This window comes from Tympanuchus pallidicinctus, unplaced genomic scaffold (assembly GCF_026119805.1).
Source record: "Tympanuchus pallidicinctus isolate F22 unplaced genomic scaffold, pur_lepc_1.0 scaffold20, whole genome shotgun sequence".
Classification (NCBI taxonomy): domain Eukaryota; kingdom Metazoa; phylum Chordata; class Aves; order Galliformes; family Phasianidae; genus Tympanuchus; species Tympanuchus pallidicinctus.
The window spans coordinates 5,655,799-5,669,877 of record NW_026294722.1 but is presented as its reverse complement, the minus strand read 5'-3'; the positions used below and the strand labels follow the sequence as shown (position 1 = coordinate 5,669,877).

The 14,079-nt window shown below is 43.1% G+C and overlaps 1 protein-coding gene across 1 annotated transcript in view; it reads left to right on the top strand.

Annotated features, from left to right (window-relative positions):
- The window catches only part of NTSR1 (neurotensin receptor 1), a 49,014-nt gene that overhangs the window by 19,926 nt on the left and 15,009 nt on the right, over positions 1 to 14,079 (top strand). Inside the window, exon 2 of the mRNA XM_052683955.1 lies at positions 11,778 to 11,979. Within this exon, the coding sequence (XP_052539915.1) occupies positions 11,778 to 11,979 (202 nt within the window). The remainder of the gene's footprint in view (positions 1 to 11,777; positions 11,980 to 14,079) is intronic.

Below are 14,079 nucleotides of genomic sequence, written 5' to 3'. Positions count from 1 at the left end.
TGGGATCATTTCCTGAAGAGCTGTGAGGATTTGAAGTTCTGGTGGCCTTGCAGATCCCCACTGAGGCTTGGTAACTGCAGTTCTGAAGCCAGCTAGGGCACACTTAATTTGCCAACAGAGACAGTGGTACCAGCAAAGAAGGCTCCTGTAGCTGCTCTCCTCACCAGACACGTTAGATTTGCAATTACTCTCCCTGCTCCCACCTTCCCTTGCTCCCCTCAAACCATCACATACTTTCATTCTCTACCCTGTCCATGCTTACCTCCACAGTTTCTGAGGTGGCAGATCCCCTGAGATCCATGGAGCTGTAAGGTCTCCTACAGCTCCTCCATTTGCTTCATCTCCCCTACAAAATGGCAAAATGTGCCCTGTCCTTTCTCAGCATGAGGCATGTAATTCTACAGTGGGAAAAGCAGAGCACGCAGTATTACTGTAGAAATATCAAGTAGGCCCCTTCTTAAGCAGTCTGTAAGCCTGAGCATGAATAGTCACCCCATCTTTCTTAGGGAATTTCATGATTTCCAGCATTTCAAGACCTAAAGCAACAATTACTACAGTAGCCCCATGCCCTTACTGCATCACAAGCATCTCTCCCATGCTTCTGGAGGAATTGGCTTGGGGTGGAGACATCCAAGATGACTAAATCCACCTGGGAACCTCTTGCAGCTGCTCTTTTCCATGAAATCCTTTCATTTGCAATGCTGAGCCAAAGCTCCCCAATGATTTCTTGTTTCTGGCTATGGCTCCAGTTCCTGGCCAGGTCAGCCCTTGTGTCTGTCTTCATGGAGAGTAACCTCAGACCTCCGGTCATGCAACCTGCTCGCTCAATTGTAAATGCACAATTGTTCCCAGTTCTCAAAGTTCCCTTGAAAAATACAGCTCTGAGCATCTCTGCTTATCTTTCAGTTTTCGTCCCTTTCTGTCTTTATCTGAGCTATCTGTATGTAATCTTTACCCACGCAAAGAAAAGAAAGGTGATACACACATTGATAGAGAGTGAATGGGATTTTTCTCTCTCTCTGGACAGATTTCTTTTACTTCCTCCTCCAGCACTTCACATCCTCAGCTCTCCATCTCTCTCTTGCTGCATATATCTCTAGCAATGGATGGACCCTGCAAATTTGCTGAGGAACAAGCAGTGCTGTAGAAAAAAAACAACAGCCATGTTCAGATCACACAAGCTGGACTGAGAATACACCTGCAAATCATGCAGGTCATCAGAGAATGAGAAGCTGTCCAGGATGGAGGCTGCTGATCCCCATGCAGACAAGATCTCCTCTGCTGGGGTAGGAGGAAAGCAGCCAGGGCCAGCAGCCCCACTGAGTGAAGGAAACAAAGTCCTGGTTCCCTGCTTCCCCAGGAGCAGCTCCTGGATTTGAACACTGTGACTGCATTGTACACAAATTCCATGCTGGTCTGTTTGCTCAGCAGAGGCCACTGTACGTACTCTGGAGGAAAGACACCTTATCTCAGCTGCTCCCAAACTAGCAGGAACAGACCTACAAAAAACTGACTGTAATATAACAACAAAATGACACATCTGGTCATTCAGACTGCCTGAGGAAGGCAGACTTGCCAATGACAGAGTTGCTCTCAATTCATACTGTATTCCTGTTCTTCTTCTGTTGGCATTCAGCTTGTGATGTGGGGGAGGAAATGTAATTAATGGAGGACACAGTGTGTGGAAAAGGAAGACAAATCTGGTTATGTATTCTATTTAGGCTTTACCAAGAGCAAGAATGGGGAAAAGAAAGTATTTGGCCAGCAAGAAAGTGGTGTTCTGTGAAATATAAATGCACTTTCCTCCTTCAAAAATGGAAACTGCAGAGAAATGACTGAAATTTTCTCAGGTCTAACAAGATCATAAAAGCCCCGAGAGCTTCTTGAATAGTCCCATGATCACAAATCAGGGAATTAAGCCTACAGAAAAAAAAAAGTGCTGCTTGATTTGCCTTGGTCGTGCAGTTCAAGCATAGCAGAGGGAGATAATTTAGCCTTCTTCATGACACTACCTGGTCCACACTTTTTCCTCATCCAATCACCCTGATTAAGAGCTGCATAGCTGTGTCTCTCAGAGCAGCAGGGAGGTGCAGGAGAGCTGCACACACTCTGTGCTTCTTGACCTTGTTTAGTTTTGAGAGGTCAACCACATTTCCAAGGCAGCAGCACATCTTGAAGGAGAGACGGAGATCTCTCCATCCCACTTCAAATCCTAGTGAGAATAGGGATGAGTAGTGCCCCCTGGGAAGGACTGCCATGGAAATAGGGACTTCAAGAGGGTGTTAACAGCATTAATTCCCTCAAGAGAGAGCCCAGTGCTTTGCTGGATGTAATGATTCAAATCACAGCCTTTCCCAATCACTTTTTCCAACCCCACTCCAGAAAAGATTTAATTTCTTCAGTGCTGTGACCCAATCTTCTGGAAAGACCTCATGGCAAAGTCCTGCCGTTACAATAGTGCTAAAAACCCACACTGCCAAATGCCATCTCTATGACAAGGTCTGATTTTGTGTGGATCAGGCGTTGGTTTGTGCCCCATCTGCAGTTAATTTGTGTAAACTGGAAAAAATAAAGATAAATTATCTGTGCTACCACATTTTAACATTGTAATTTGGGGAGGAACTGCCACATTTTCTTAGTAAACTGAGGAATGTTCCAAACTTCTAAAGTTCAGACCCCCAGAGAGATTGTTAGATTTTAATTGCTACCTTAATCAACATTTATTAGTGCTAACCAAAGCTCCTCATGGATTTAAAATTCAACCCATTTGTCAACTACTAATTATTTTAAGTAGACAAGCTGTTATTTTACCAGCTATCTTAAATGCGACTTTTCAGCACACATGAAATATTACAAACAGCTTCAGAAATTTCGTTCATGAAACATAAATCAACAGACAAAGCATTCCTTGCCATGACCTCACTTGTCTCTCAGACATCTATAATATCTCTTACTCCCTTCTACCTTCATCTCACCTGGCAGAGATTGTAAAAGCAGTCTCAAGTCCCATGTGTTTCAGGAGGAGAATGATTTGTTCTTTCCATTTGATTCTAAATTAACTCTCCTTTGAATCCCTCTGTGGCCTGCGTGCCTCATGCATCAGGCTGAAGGATGTTGGCGTGGTTTATTGCAAAGCCTCTGCCTCAAATCTTTAGGATCATCTGGGGGCTGGAGATGATTTATTAATTGCCCCCCACTCTGAGCGTGTGCCTGCCTGTCACCTAGCTTCTTTCACCTTTGCCTGCATCCATTCCCTGTGGGCTGCATCCCCGCTTCCCTACCTTGCCCCCAGCAGCAGAGTTGCCCCCCCTCCTTCACAGAGCAAGACCCCACTGTTCAGTGATCACACCATGTGCTGGTGGCCACTGTGGGAGCAGAACAGTCCCATGTGTTTCCCTAGCATAATCCATCTGCCATACATTGCCACGGGAGTGTGGGAAGAGAGAAAGAAACCACCATTAGATTTAACTCTTCACTGATTTTACAGCTAGAAATCTTTGCCTCTTACATGTGCTACCATGCTCTGCCTTTTGCTTACTTCCAAAACTCTGGCAAGAAATTCCCAAGCTGGCCTGGTCCCTTTAATTGATTTAATATACACAGAGCCTAAAGCCATCCATTTTGATTATCGGGGCTGAAATGACTCAATATTACCAAATGACAGAACAAGAAAAGTTGGGGCATAATTGACTGTCGCCATGGTTTGATTATTTTTTGACATGCTCTCTGTGAGACAGTATCCAAGTATAATAGTCTCATTCATTACAATGACTATCCCAAGTGTGAACTGAAGAAGAACAGAATAACAAGCAGACATTAGGGAAGCAAAGCTTGCAAAAACAGCTGCTGTGATTTATTTACATGGCGATACACCAGCAAGACATAGGCATAGTCTGCACCCTCATTAAGTCTGCAGCAGCTGTTCCTGCTCCTGTCCCAGCTGCAAAACCTACACTGCAAGAGCAAGAGCTTTGCATATACTGAGTGCTTACACTCGTGGCATGAGAAAGAGGATGATTTTCTTGGTTTTGACAAGGACTTCATTAGACATCCCCAACAGGGAGCACCGTGCTGGGGAGGCACTTCCCATAGATGAACATCCACCACGTGAGCACCACTGGTGGGCACTGTACTGTAGAAAAGTTATGCAAGAAGATGGACAGAAAATAACGGCAAAATCTGGATTACTGTGACTCAGATGTCAGAAGCATGAGGCACTACATGAGCATTTATTGAAATATTTAGAGGGCTGACAAGCAGCAAGGCTGGAGGAAAAGAGAGATATTGTGATAGGTGCTATAGGGCAATGTCCCTTTGGCGAAAGCAGGTAGGAACCCAAATACCAGCAGATAGCAAGATCCAAAATCCAAATGCACTGGTAAATTATTTAAAGCATACTTCCAACCTGTCATTTGAAGCTGAAGTATTACTTCCCCTTCAGTAGGATATAGCTGGTGAGGAGGGTGGGAAGGAAGCAGTAGCAGCGACCTGCACATTCAAAGGGAAAATCGTGAACATTATTCACTGAGCTTTTGTTCAACCAAAAATATTGCCCTAAATTGTGTAATGGGTAACTAGATCTGAGAAGCAAAGCCGAGGCCAGTAAGCATTCTGACAGCAGACAAATTGACTTTATTATTGTTGCAAGAAAACCGAGTAAATTTAATTAATTTACCTAGTAGCTCAGTGCACGCAATGGCAGGAAAATAAGAAGGCCTGAAGGAGGAAGAGAACAAGATCTGAATCTTTCAGGTTAATGATGGGATGACAGAGGACTGACAGTGCTGCCCTTTCACTTCTTTCCTCCTCAGCAGGATGAGGGAGGAGCAGCCATGCTGGTCCAAAACCTTGACATCTTACCTTCCACACATCCCTCAAGTCAGAGACAGTAATCTTTAGACAGTAATCTAGATGAACGAGGCCCCAAACTTATCTTCATCATCTTCATCGAGTGTCACCATAGGGAGGTCGCTTTGGTTGGTTGAGGGTTTGGGGTTTTTTTGGTAATTTTTTTTTTATTTCCTTAAGAAATGTCCTTCAGTTTTACAGGGAGGTCAATGGTACAATAAGGCATTCTGCATTACACTCTGCAACCTTTAAAACCTTCCATACGTCCAGCTCTCCAGTGTGTTATTTTCAGGATTTCCCAAATTTCACAGCTTTTCTCTACCGCTGGGAGCCAGAACCACAAGAGCCATTCAGATTTGAGAGTGGTGTCCTAAAGATTAGGAGAGGAGGAAATTTTCTCTTATGAATGTTTACAGTGAAGATTTTCTGACATTTAGCAAGGTAATGGGGAGCTCTGAGGTCCCCAGGGGCTTTCATACTTGGATATTACCCTTGTGTACAATTAGGAATAATAAGCCTTGTAGCAAACACTTCTGTGTGAATCATACCTCTCTGCTATTACTTATGATAAGTCTGAAAATACTTTAGGTCACAGATTATTAACAATGCATAGAAATGAGGTTAAATGATCTTGTCAGGTACCCAGTCAAGCTCAGGAATGCCACCATTACTCAGTGTTGTGACATCTTTGCCACCCCATCATAAACAAGAGACACTTCTAAGTTGTTCTGCATCAGATGTTGTTCTTTATGAACAAGTGATTTCTCCATGGAGGGAGATTTATGAATGGAAAAGCTGGAGGAATGTTTTTGCCATGGAGATATGATGGATTTTTTGTCAGTATGCAATTTATTTCCATCTGTTCTGTATCTGATTAACTCCTGCAGAGTGTGTGATTAAGTTCACTTCTCAAGATCATTAGCTGCTCTGCATTCCTGTTACAGTTCATCAGTGCAGGACCTCACACAGGCTTGAAAATCTTACATGTTGATTATTTTTCATGTTCTGTTCCACACTGACTGGTCATTCTCTTGTTGTTTCCGTGGATTCAAGGAGAGAATGCATGTCACTTTACCACTGCTCTGGAGCAAGCACAAGATGCTAACAATAACAGATTTTAGGTGGATTGAAATGCAGCGTAGACTGAAAACAGTGCATGCTATCACTGTTAACCCTGTGGTAACACTCATTTTATTCTGATCAAAATATCTGCCCATACAAAACCCAATATTTTTTAACAGGAGCAAGCAGCCACAGCTCACACACAGGTCTTTTATATCACCCCTGGAGTAGTTTTACTTCTGTGGATAGAATAAGGCCAGTGAATGGATGTATCAGTAACTGAGGCTCATATGTCCTTGCCACACGATTAATTCAGTTTCATTGACATGAATGGGTGCAGAGCAGTAATGTCATGGGGACAAGACCCAGTCTGATGGCTTGGGAGCATCAGTCGGATTCATCTGACAGACTGTATTCAGGCTTGTGTGCTCTTTTTCTTCACCTAAGCAGCACTACCTGCAGCCTCCTATTTCCAGACCTTATCCAAAACAAGAAGAAAGCTGACTAGAAGAAAGAGACCCCTGCAGAGATCTAAAAAAGAGAAGTTTGGCCAATTTGAGCTCCTGCAGCTGATGCCAGCCGAGCTCAGCAAAACCCACTGAGTTATTTAATGAAAAGTGGATTGAGCAGGATGCGTCTGTATTTGAGGTTTTCCTCTGTTGTCTTTTCCCCTGAAGGATACATTTGAAGGCTTCCACACCTGCAGTCCAAAAAAGTGAACAGTAGAGCAGTTTGAGACAAGATTAGAGCAAATCACACAATCACATTATCACCTTGGGTAGGAGATACTGAGTCCATACCCCTATGGCTGAATAGAAGCACAGAGCATAAGGTGTGACGATAACCAGAAGTTTCTGTGGCCATGTCACGTCTTTGGCCATGTGCTATGATGATGATAGGATATAATGTCCCACCACCCAGATCCACATCAGATTTTTATATGCTCAGTCTGGTCATGAGACAAGGGGGGTTCATTTTGCATGGCTGATGAAGCACCTGCAGGTGATGATGGTATCAGGGCTGTTTCACATTGCAGAAATACAAGGTGACAGGCAAGCTTGTGTGAGTTAAAAGAGAAATGTGCAAAGATCAAGCTCCTGCTTAAGTGCCCTGTTAGAGCTCCAGACCTACACAGCATTCAGCACCTAGCCCTGCTCCTGTTTAACTATTGCTTGAGGTTCTGTGCCAGGATACACTTATCTGGGATAAGAACCAGCAGTCCTGTGCTGCACTGCATGTACCTCAGTGTTAGGTACCTGCTCCAGCAGCTCTGGTTCCTTCCTTTGTTGTCTCAATTTCATACAACTACTTTTAGGCTTCATCTTTAGTCTGCAGATTTAATTTAGATATTTATTGAATTAATGATCCAAGAGGAGAAAGACAGGAAATACTTTGTACTAAAATCTAATGCTAAATAGTATGCTCTGAACCAAGCCATGCTGAAGTTACTGAAATGCCTCCAAACTTTTCAGTAGAGCTGAACTCCCTTTCTAGGCTGTTTTCCAGCTTTCACATTCCTTCTTGTCCCAGGTAGAGGCTATGAGAGCAGTTGTTGCTCTCTGTCACCACTTACAGACACAGTCTCTCTTGCTCCATTGTATCCAAGGAATGGCACGGAGCTGCTCACTGCTAAACACTTGGCAAGGATGTTTGGAAAACTGTGCAGAGATCGGATTTAACTAGACAGGAACTTACAACAGGAGAAAAAAATGGGATTATTTAATCAGATATGTCCTGTGAACATCAAACACAAGTGGCAAAGCCAAATGTTTCTTTTGGCATGCCAGCATCATGAACACCTCCCAGTCCTGCTTCGTATTCCACAGATTGCTGCACCCACAAATGGAGCAGTGTGATTATTAGTGCTGAAGTTATTCACTGAGTGGTTAAAAAATGCTAATTCCAGTCACCAAGTGAGAAAACTAGTGACTTTTCAACTCAATGTAGTCACATAGAATTGTTTGGCAGCCGAATGATGAAGGGTGTGCTTTTCTGATTGACATATGCTAACAGTACAGCCTCCACAGCCAGGAGGAGGAGAATTTACATTTCCATTAGAAATGAGGTGAACCAGAATGTATTAATTTGTTAAATCCCAGCGACGTTTAATTGATGTGCTCAAAAGCATGACACCCTGCATCTTCAGCTTCTCCATCGTCACTGCCAGGAAACCAGAAAGGCAAATCTGAGATGCTTGCCAGCTCCTTCGGGGCCATTTTCCTTGTGTGTCCTCAGGGTTTGAGAAGTCTCTAGGACAGCTGAAGATCTCTGCACTGAGAAATCCAGGCAGTGGGGGAGCATCTTAGCTCTCTGCCATGAAACAGGAGTCATGTACAAGTGCTAATGCTGACCTAAATATCAGCTGCCCCTTTGTCTGCTCTGGAGTCAGGTCCATGCTGGTGGGAGCCCTGGTTCTGTTCCTTGGGACCCCTAGTTGCTGCCTGCATTTCAAGTTTTGTTTACTTTGTGTGACTTTAACAGTTAACAACACAAAGTCTGATTTTTGTTGAGCTGACTGGATAACTGACTGGACTGATAACTCCATTTTTATCCTCCGAAAATTTATTTCCATAAATTTCCATTTGTCTTCTCATGAGCCCTTGGAGCCTCATCCTCAGAACTGTTCTGTCTTTGGAGTCCTTCAAAATGCTGCATGGTTGTAATGCTTTGTGCTCTGGGGGTCCTGGAGAAACACATCTGACTGATCCCAAGCAGAGCTGCTCAGTGCTGGTGGGAGGAAAGTCCATGGCTCTGTGCTGTGTGAGATGAAGGCTTTGTATGATTACTTCGTCCTGAGCAGTAATTCCATTGCAGAAATGCTTCCAGCCTGGTGCTTGAGTGGCTTTTAGGGCTGCTCTGGCTGCAGGAGAGTCAGCAACATGGAAGTGGCTCTGTGTTTCTTTCATTCCTGCCAGTGGCAAACATTGTAGTATTGCATTATCTTTAAAAAATATGTCTATATGTAAGTTTTAATGGAGAGGATAAACAGCATGAACTCTTGGTGGCAGCTGAGATGAGGCCATAGCACTCTGCTTTTACATTCAAACAATCTGAATACAACGGTTTGGATGTGGTATTGCACAAGCTGTCATTTCTGTGGTAAGCCAGCATACAGCCTAAGACTATTAGATCAAAAATGAAGCTGGATACTGTCTAAATCCTCCTTCCCAGGGCTGTAAAGGTACGCAAGAAGCCAAAGGAATTAACAGTCATAGGTGTTCACTGGCAGCTACAGTTCCACTGATAATGAAGAGTGTCAGCACTAATGAAAATCTCATTAAACACCCATACAAGTCATTCTGATCCTAAACACTGTTCAGTATATAGTCCAGGGATTCCAGACCAGCTCCCGCCAATGCAGAAAGGAAACTTCTGCTGGCTTCAAAGTGCTGTTGGAGGCACACCAGCAGCACTGCCATGCCCCGTGCACAGCCCAGTGAGAGCCAGGGACAGCACGGAGCACAAGGGCTGTGCTGGGAGAGATCTGCTTCTCTGGCTCTTTTTGTCTTCGAGTGTTTGTATTTGAAAATGATTTTTTTCCACAAATTAAAACTCTCCATCCCTTTGAATTTTGTTAAGTACAGAAGGGCTTAGGTGCAAATCAGGACCAGATAGAAATCTTTTAATGGAGCCTTTCATAGAATGTATGCAATTTTTACACTTCTGCCGTAGCAATTCATAATGCTATTCCTGACAGTTTCTCAAGCTCTTTAAAATCTTCACAGTACTGGGAATGAATCAAAACCTTAAAGAAAGCTCAGAACAGACTTTTTGGTTTCTGTGTGATTCTATTAGGCAAGACTAATTTTTAGCTTGGGCAAAGCTATTGAGTGAAATTCAATAAACTCTGAATCTTCGGTGGCAGAGTGGAGCTCTTTATTTTGCTCATTTGCAAATGCTTCTCAGTGGTGGCAGAGGATATTCAGCAGCTAAAGCAGCACAAACAGCCATGTGGGACTGTAGGGCTGCAGGACCTGTAAGCCTGAGGAAGGCTTTTCACCCCATGTGTGCCAGCTCAGCACAACTGCATTGTGAAGGTTGAATAAAGCAGGTTCTTTACAAGCACAGATTGCTCCCACTGTGAAAAACTTATTTTGTGCTGGCTGTGAACGTGCTGCCTACCACTTAAGGATAACTCTTCTTTGTATGCAGGATGCTGTGAGATGTGCTATCTTTTAGGAGACAAGGGGAGCTTGGAAAAGTATATATTTAACAACAGAGACCATTAGTAGCTTGCAATGGGGAAGTATATCTAGGAATTTCCTCCGGAAATTGTCCATGGTGTAGCTCCATTATTATTACAAGAATAAACTGAAAGTCAATGCTCTCACAACATGGACTGCTGGAGATGAAACCCAGCTGGTACTTTTGCTAAGTGCATCAAGCTCTGGAGTTGTACAGAGACTTGATCTAAAAAAGAGAACTGGCAAGAACAGTGCTGCCTGTCTTCACCAAAAGAGGAGTTACATCTTGCTTAAGTTTATGAACATGGAGACTTCAATGTTTCTGATTGTCAGTGCACCTGTTCCCCTTACAGTTATGTTCTTAGTTCTTTGTTTTATGCATCCCATGTTACATTACGGGGGTCTGGGCATTTTTTCTTCATTTTTCCATTTACATTTGTATTTCTGAATTTTTCCAGAGCAAAGAGAACATATATCTGAACTAGATACTGGGGGTAGAACAGAAACCTGGACAGTGCTGTGATCTTGCTGTGTTGGAGAAGGGATTTCTCTAGATTTCTCCACCCAAGCAGACGAAGCACTCTTTGGTTGATGAGGTTTCCTGCAGAAGAACGTGGATTTGGCTCAGAGTGCGGGGCCACTTCTGTATTTTAAGGCACTGATCTGCAAGAGATGTGTCTGTCTGGGCGAAAAAAGTTAGCATGCCTTACAACCCTAGCACAGGGTGAGGGTCCCCATTGCTTTTTGGTTTTTATCCTTCTGTTGATATGGCTGTTCTATTGCTTTTAATGAAATTGCTTCCTCAGTGGTTTGTAGCATGCGGTTTGACTCTTGTTAATGTTCTGAAATTTTAAAACTTCCAGGCTTTTAGAGACTTCTGCTCTTTCACCCACTGATGTCAGTGATGTGATCAGCCTCCTCCCCAGCAGCGAGGATGAGTCTCAGGAACACACAGCTCATTTTCTTCCCAGGCTGCGTTGCTAAACTGAGCTCCAGTGAATTTTGATGCAGAGAGGCCCTCACGAAGGCTTTCTGTTTTCAGTTGACACGAACAGTGACTTACACTTGATTCAATCACTGCTTAATTTGATCCTCCATTTAATTTTATCAAAACTGTAGTAATCAAATAATTTGTACTAAAACCATTATAACTTCCACTTGTTTATTCCGATCAATTTTAATCCTTTAAGGCACAAGGCTTATTGGACAATTTGATTACTGGCTAACAAAAAGCTGTCATTAAATCTACAAGGGAAGGCCAGAGCTGAAATATCCCGAGTAGAGCTCAGAATAAAGAAAAAATATAATAACATACTGTTATTTAGGAGTCGTGCTCCGCACAATGAAAGCTACAAAGCATCCTGCCACTGGCAAGATAAAAAGATAATGATACCTTTTGGTCATGACACTTTTGGAAATGAGCTACCCTGAAAAGGGAAAGACATCATAATTGGGTGTGAGTGAATTTGCCTTTTTTTGAGTGTTGACACCACTAAATGAACACATGACAGTGGTGTCTGAGCTTTCTCTCTGTGCAATAAGCTTCAAAAGCAAAGGCAAAGTGCAAGAGAAGGGAAAATATTTCCACTGCAGGCTGCTACTCTTGCTGTGAGAAATGAATCACAATCTCCTGCCTTGCTGACCATTCCCCTGCTTTGACCATGCCTTGTTTCTCCCCCACAGGTCAACACGTTCATCTCCTTCGTGTTTCCCATGGTCGTCATTTCTGTGCTCAACACCATCATTGCCAACCAGCTCATGATCATGTTCAAGCAAGCTGCCCAGGAAAACCAGGTCTGCACCATCGGTGGGCAGCAGACGATGCTCAGCATGTCCATGGAGCCTGGCCGTGTGCAAGCCCTGAGACATGGTGTCAGGGTCCTGCGTAAGTAGCAGCGTTTTGACACTGCAGCAGCTAGAAGTCTCTATGTAGATATGATTTGAAGGGCGAGGTTGAAATTGGTGAATGCTTTCATTCAAAACATCTGAAATGAAAAGTAACATTTTAAAAAATCCAGATTAACCCTGAGAAATGCTTTGAAATTTGCCATTGTTGTCCAGTTCTCAACTCAAAGCCCGACATTTTGGAAAGTGAATTAATTTCTTCTCCTGGTCTCTTTCCTTCCTCTTTTTCTTTTTTGAGATAACAAGAGTTTCTTAGGGAATTTTATCTTTAATTTTCTTTTTCTCCCAGAGACACTTTGCATCAATCTTCCCTTAAAGGATAAAAAAAATTCATTATAGAGGAAGGAAGCTAGAGAGGGATTTAAGCATTATTTAATTCATAGTTCTCAATGGAGGAGAAGTTGAGACATGAAAATTCCAAATTTAAGGAAAGAAACTATGTTCTCTTAGACAGAAAGAACATGCTGATACAAAGCTCTTGTACTCCTTTTCCTATCCCTGGCCACCTCCAACCTGAACACCTCTCTTCCAGCTGGTGCTGGCTTTGGGCTCTGTGTGTGGTGTGGGAACTGATGTTGTTTTAGAACCAAAGGTATTTTGTGGGGTTGGGTTTGAACAGATCATCCTGACTGGGCACCTTGCACAGGTCACTTGTGGGCACACTGCTCATGGCCGTGTAGGCAGGCAGATCCCCTCCAGCTGCTGGAAGCAAGGCACTGATTTCCTCCCCCTTCTCTGCAGGCAAAAGTAGGGGCTGCTCTGGTGATCTCTGCCAGAGGGGTGTGGAAAATTGATTTCCCCCTGATGGCACGCACATAGAAATGAGTTTCTTGCAGACGGTCACAGCTTTGATTCAGATTTCAATTTTCCTTTTTTTTTGACAGGAAAAAAATCGAGTAGCTGAGATTAAAAAAAAAAAAAACAAAAATCCTAATCAAATCAGGCTGTTCTTCCTCTTCAAAACTTTGACTTCCAATTTCAATTACAGAACAATGTTAAAATGTCACTATTTCTGTTGATGAAAAGGTAAAATATTTTCCACACAATCCAAGCCTGAAGCAAGTCAGTGGGGCAGTGATGGGCGACCGCTGTATCATCTGCAGAGAGCATTCCTTGTTCCTGTGCTGCACACAGCCAGGGTCAGGCCAATCTTCCCTGGTGCTCTGCTTATTACAGCAGCAGATGACGCATAATCTTTCCCCCAGACCTCCCAAACCAACATATGGAGCTCTATATAAACACACTGCTCTGAAGATTATATCAAACAGGGCTGAATATGAAGCCCTACTGACCGCTGGCTCTGCTGGGAGAGGCCTCTGCATCCCCCAAAGTCAAGTCAAGCTCTGGGGGAAGGTTTTATCTCATTGATATGCTTTTTTGGGGGCCGAAGTCCCACTGTCACTCCAGCAGGGTTCTCAAGGGACACGTCTACACCCCTTGAGTTGCATTTTGTCTGCTCCCTGCCAGATTTTGCATGTGCTGTTTTGCAAACTTTGCCTGAGCTATTCATGATATCGCAGAAAAGACAAAATGCATTCCATCCCAAGCCAAATTAGAGTATTAGAGTGCAATAGAATTTTTTTATTTTTTTATCTTTTTTAAAAAGCTACTCAGAGGATTTTTATTAAATTTTGCAGGCCTCAAAGCAGCTGCAAACATATTTTGGATGAACTCCTAAGCCCAGTTATTGAAAATGCCTCTATCCATATTTCACATGCAATAAAGGGTTCACCTTTGTACTCATAATTACTGCAGTGTCTCAGACAACATTTATAGCTGTGAGCACAAATGGCAGTTTATAAACTGATGGGTGAGAATTAACATCAGAGAAATGAGGTACAATTGTGATCTCCCTGGATGAAGACAGAAAGCGATTCAATATTTTATTCTTCTTCTGAACAACCACAATTAGAGTGGTAACAAATAATCCTTTTCTTTTGCCTTTGCTTGCCGATATGTAAAGCTAAAGAATAGACCTGATCTCACACACAGGCTCTCTGAGGAAGAGCTTTTGAATGAGTTCAAAAGCAAAACTGGCTCAGCATTTTAATGATTCCATCAGCAGCAACTTAGGTCTTAA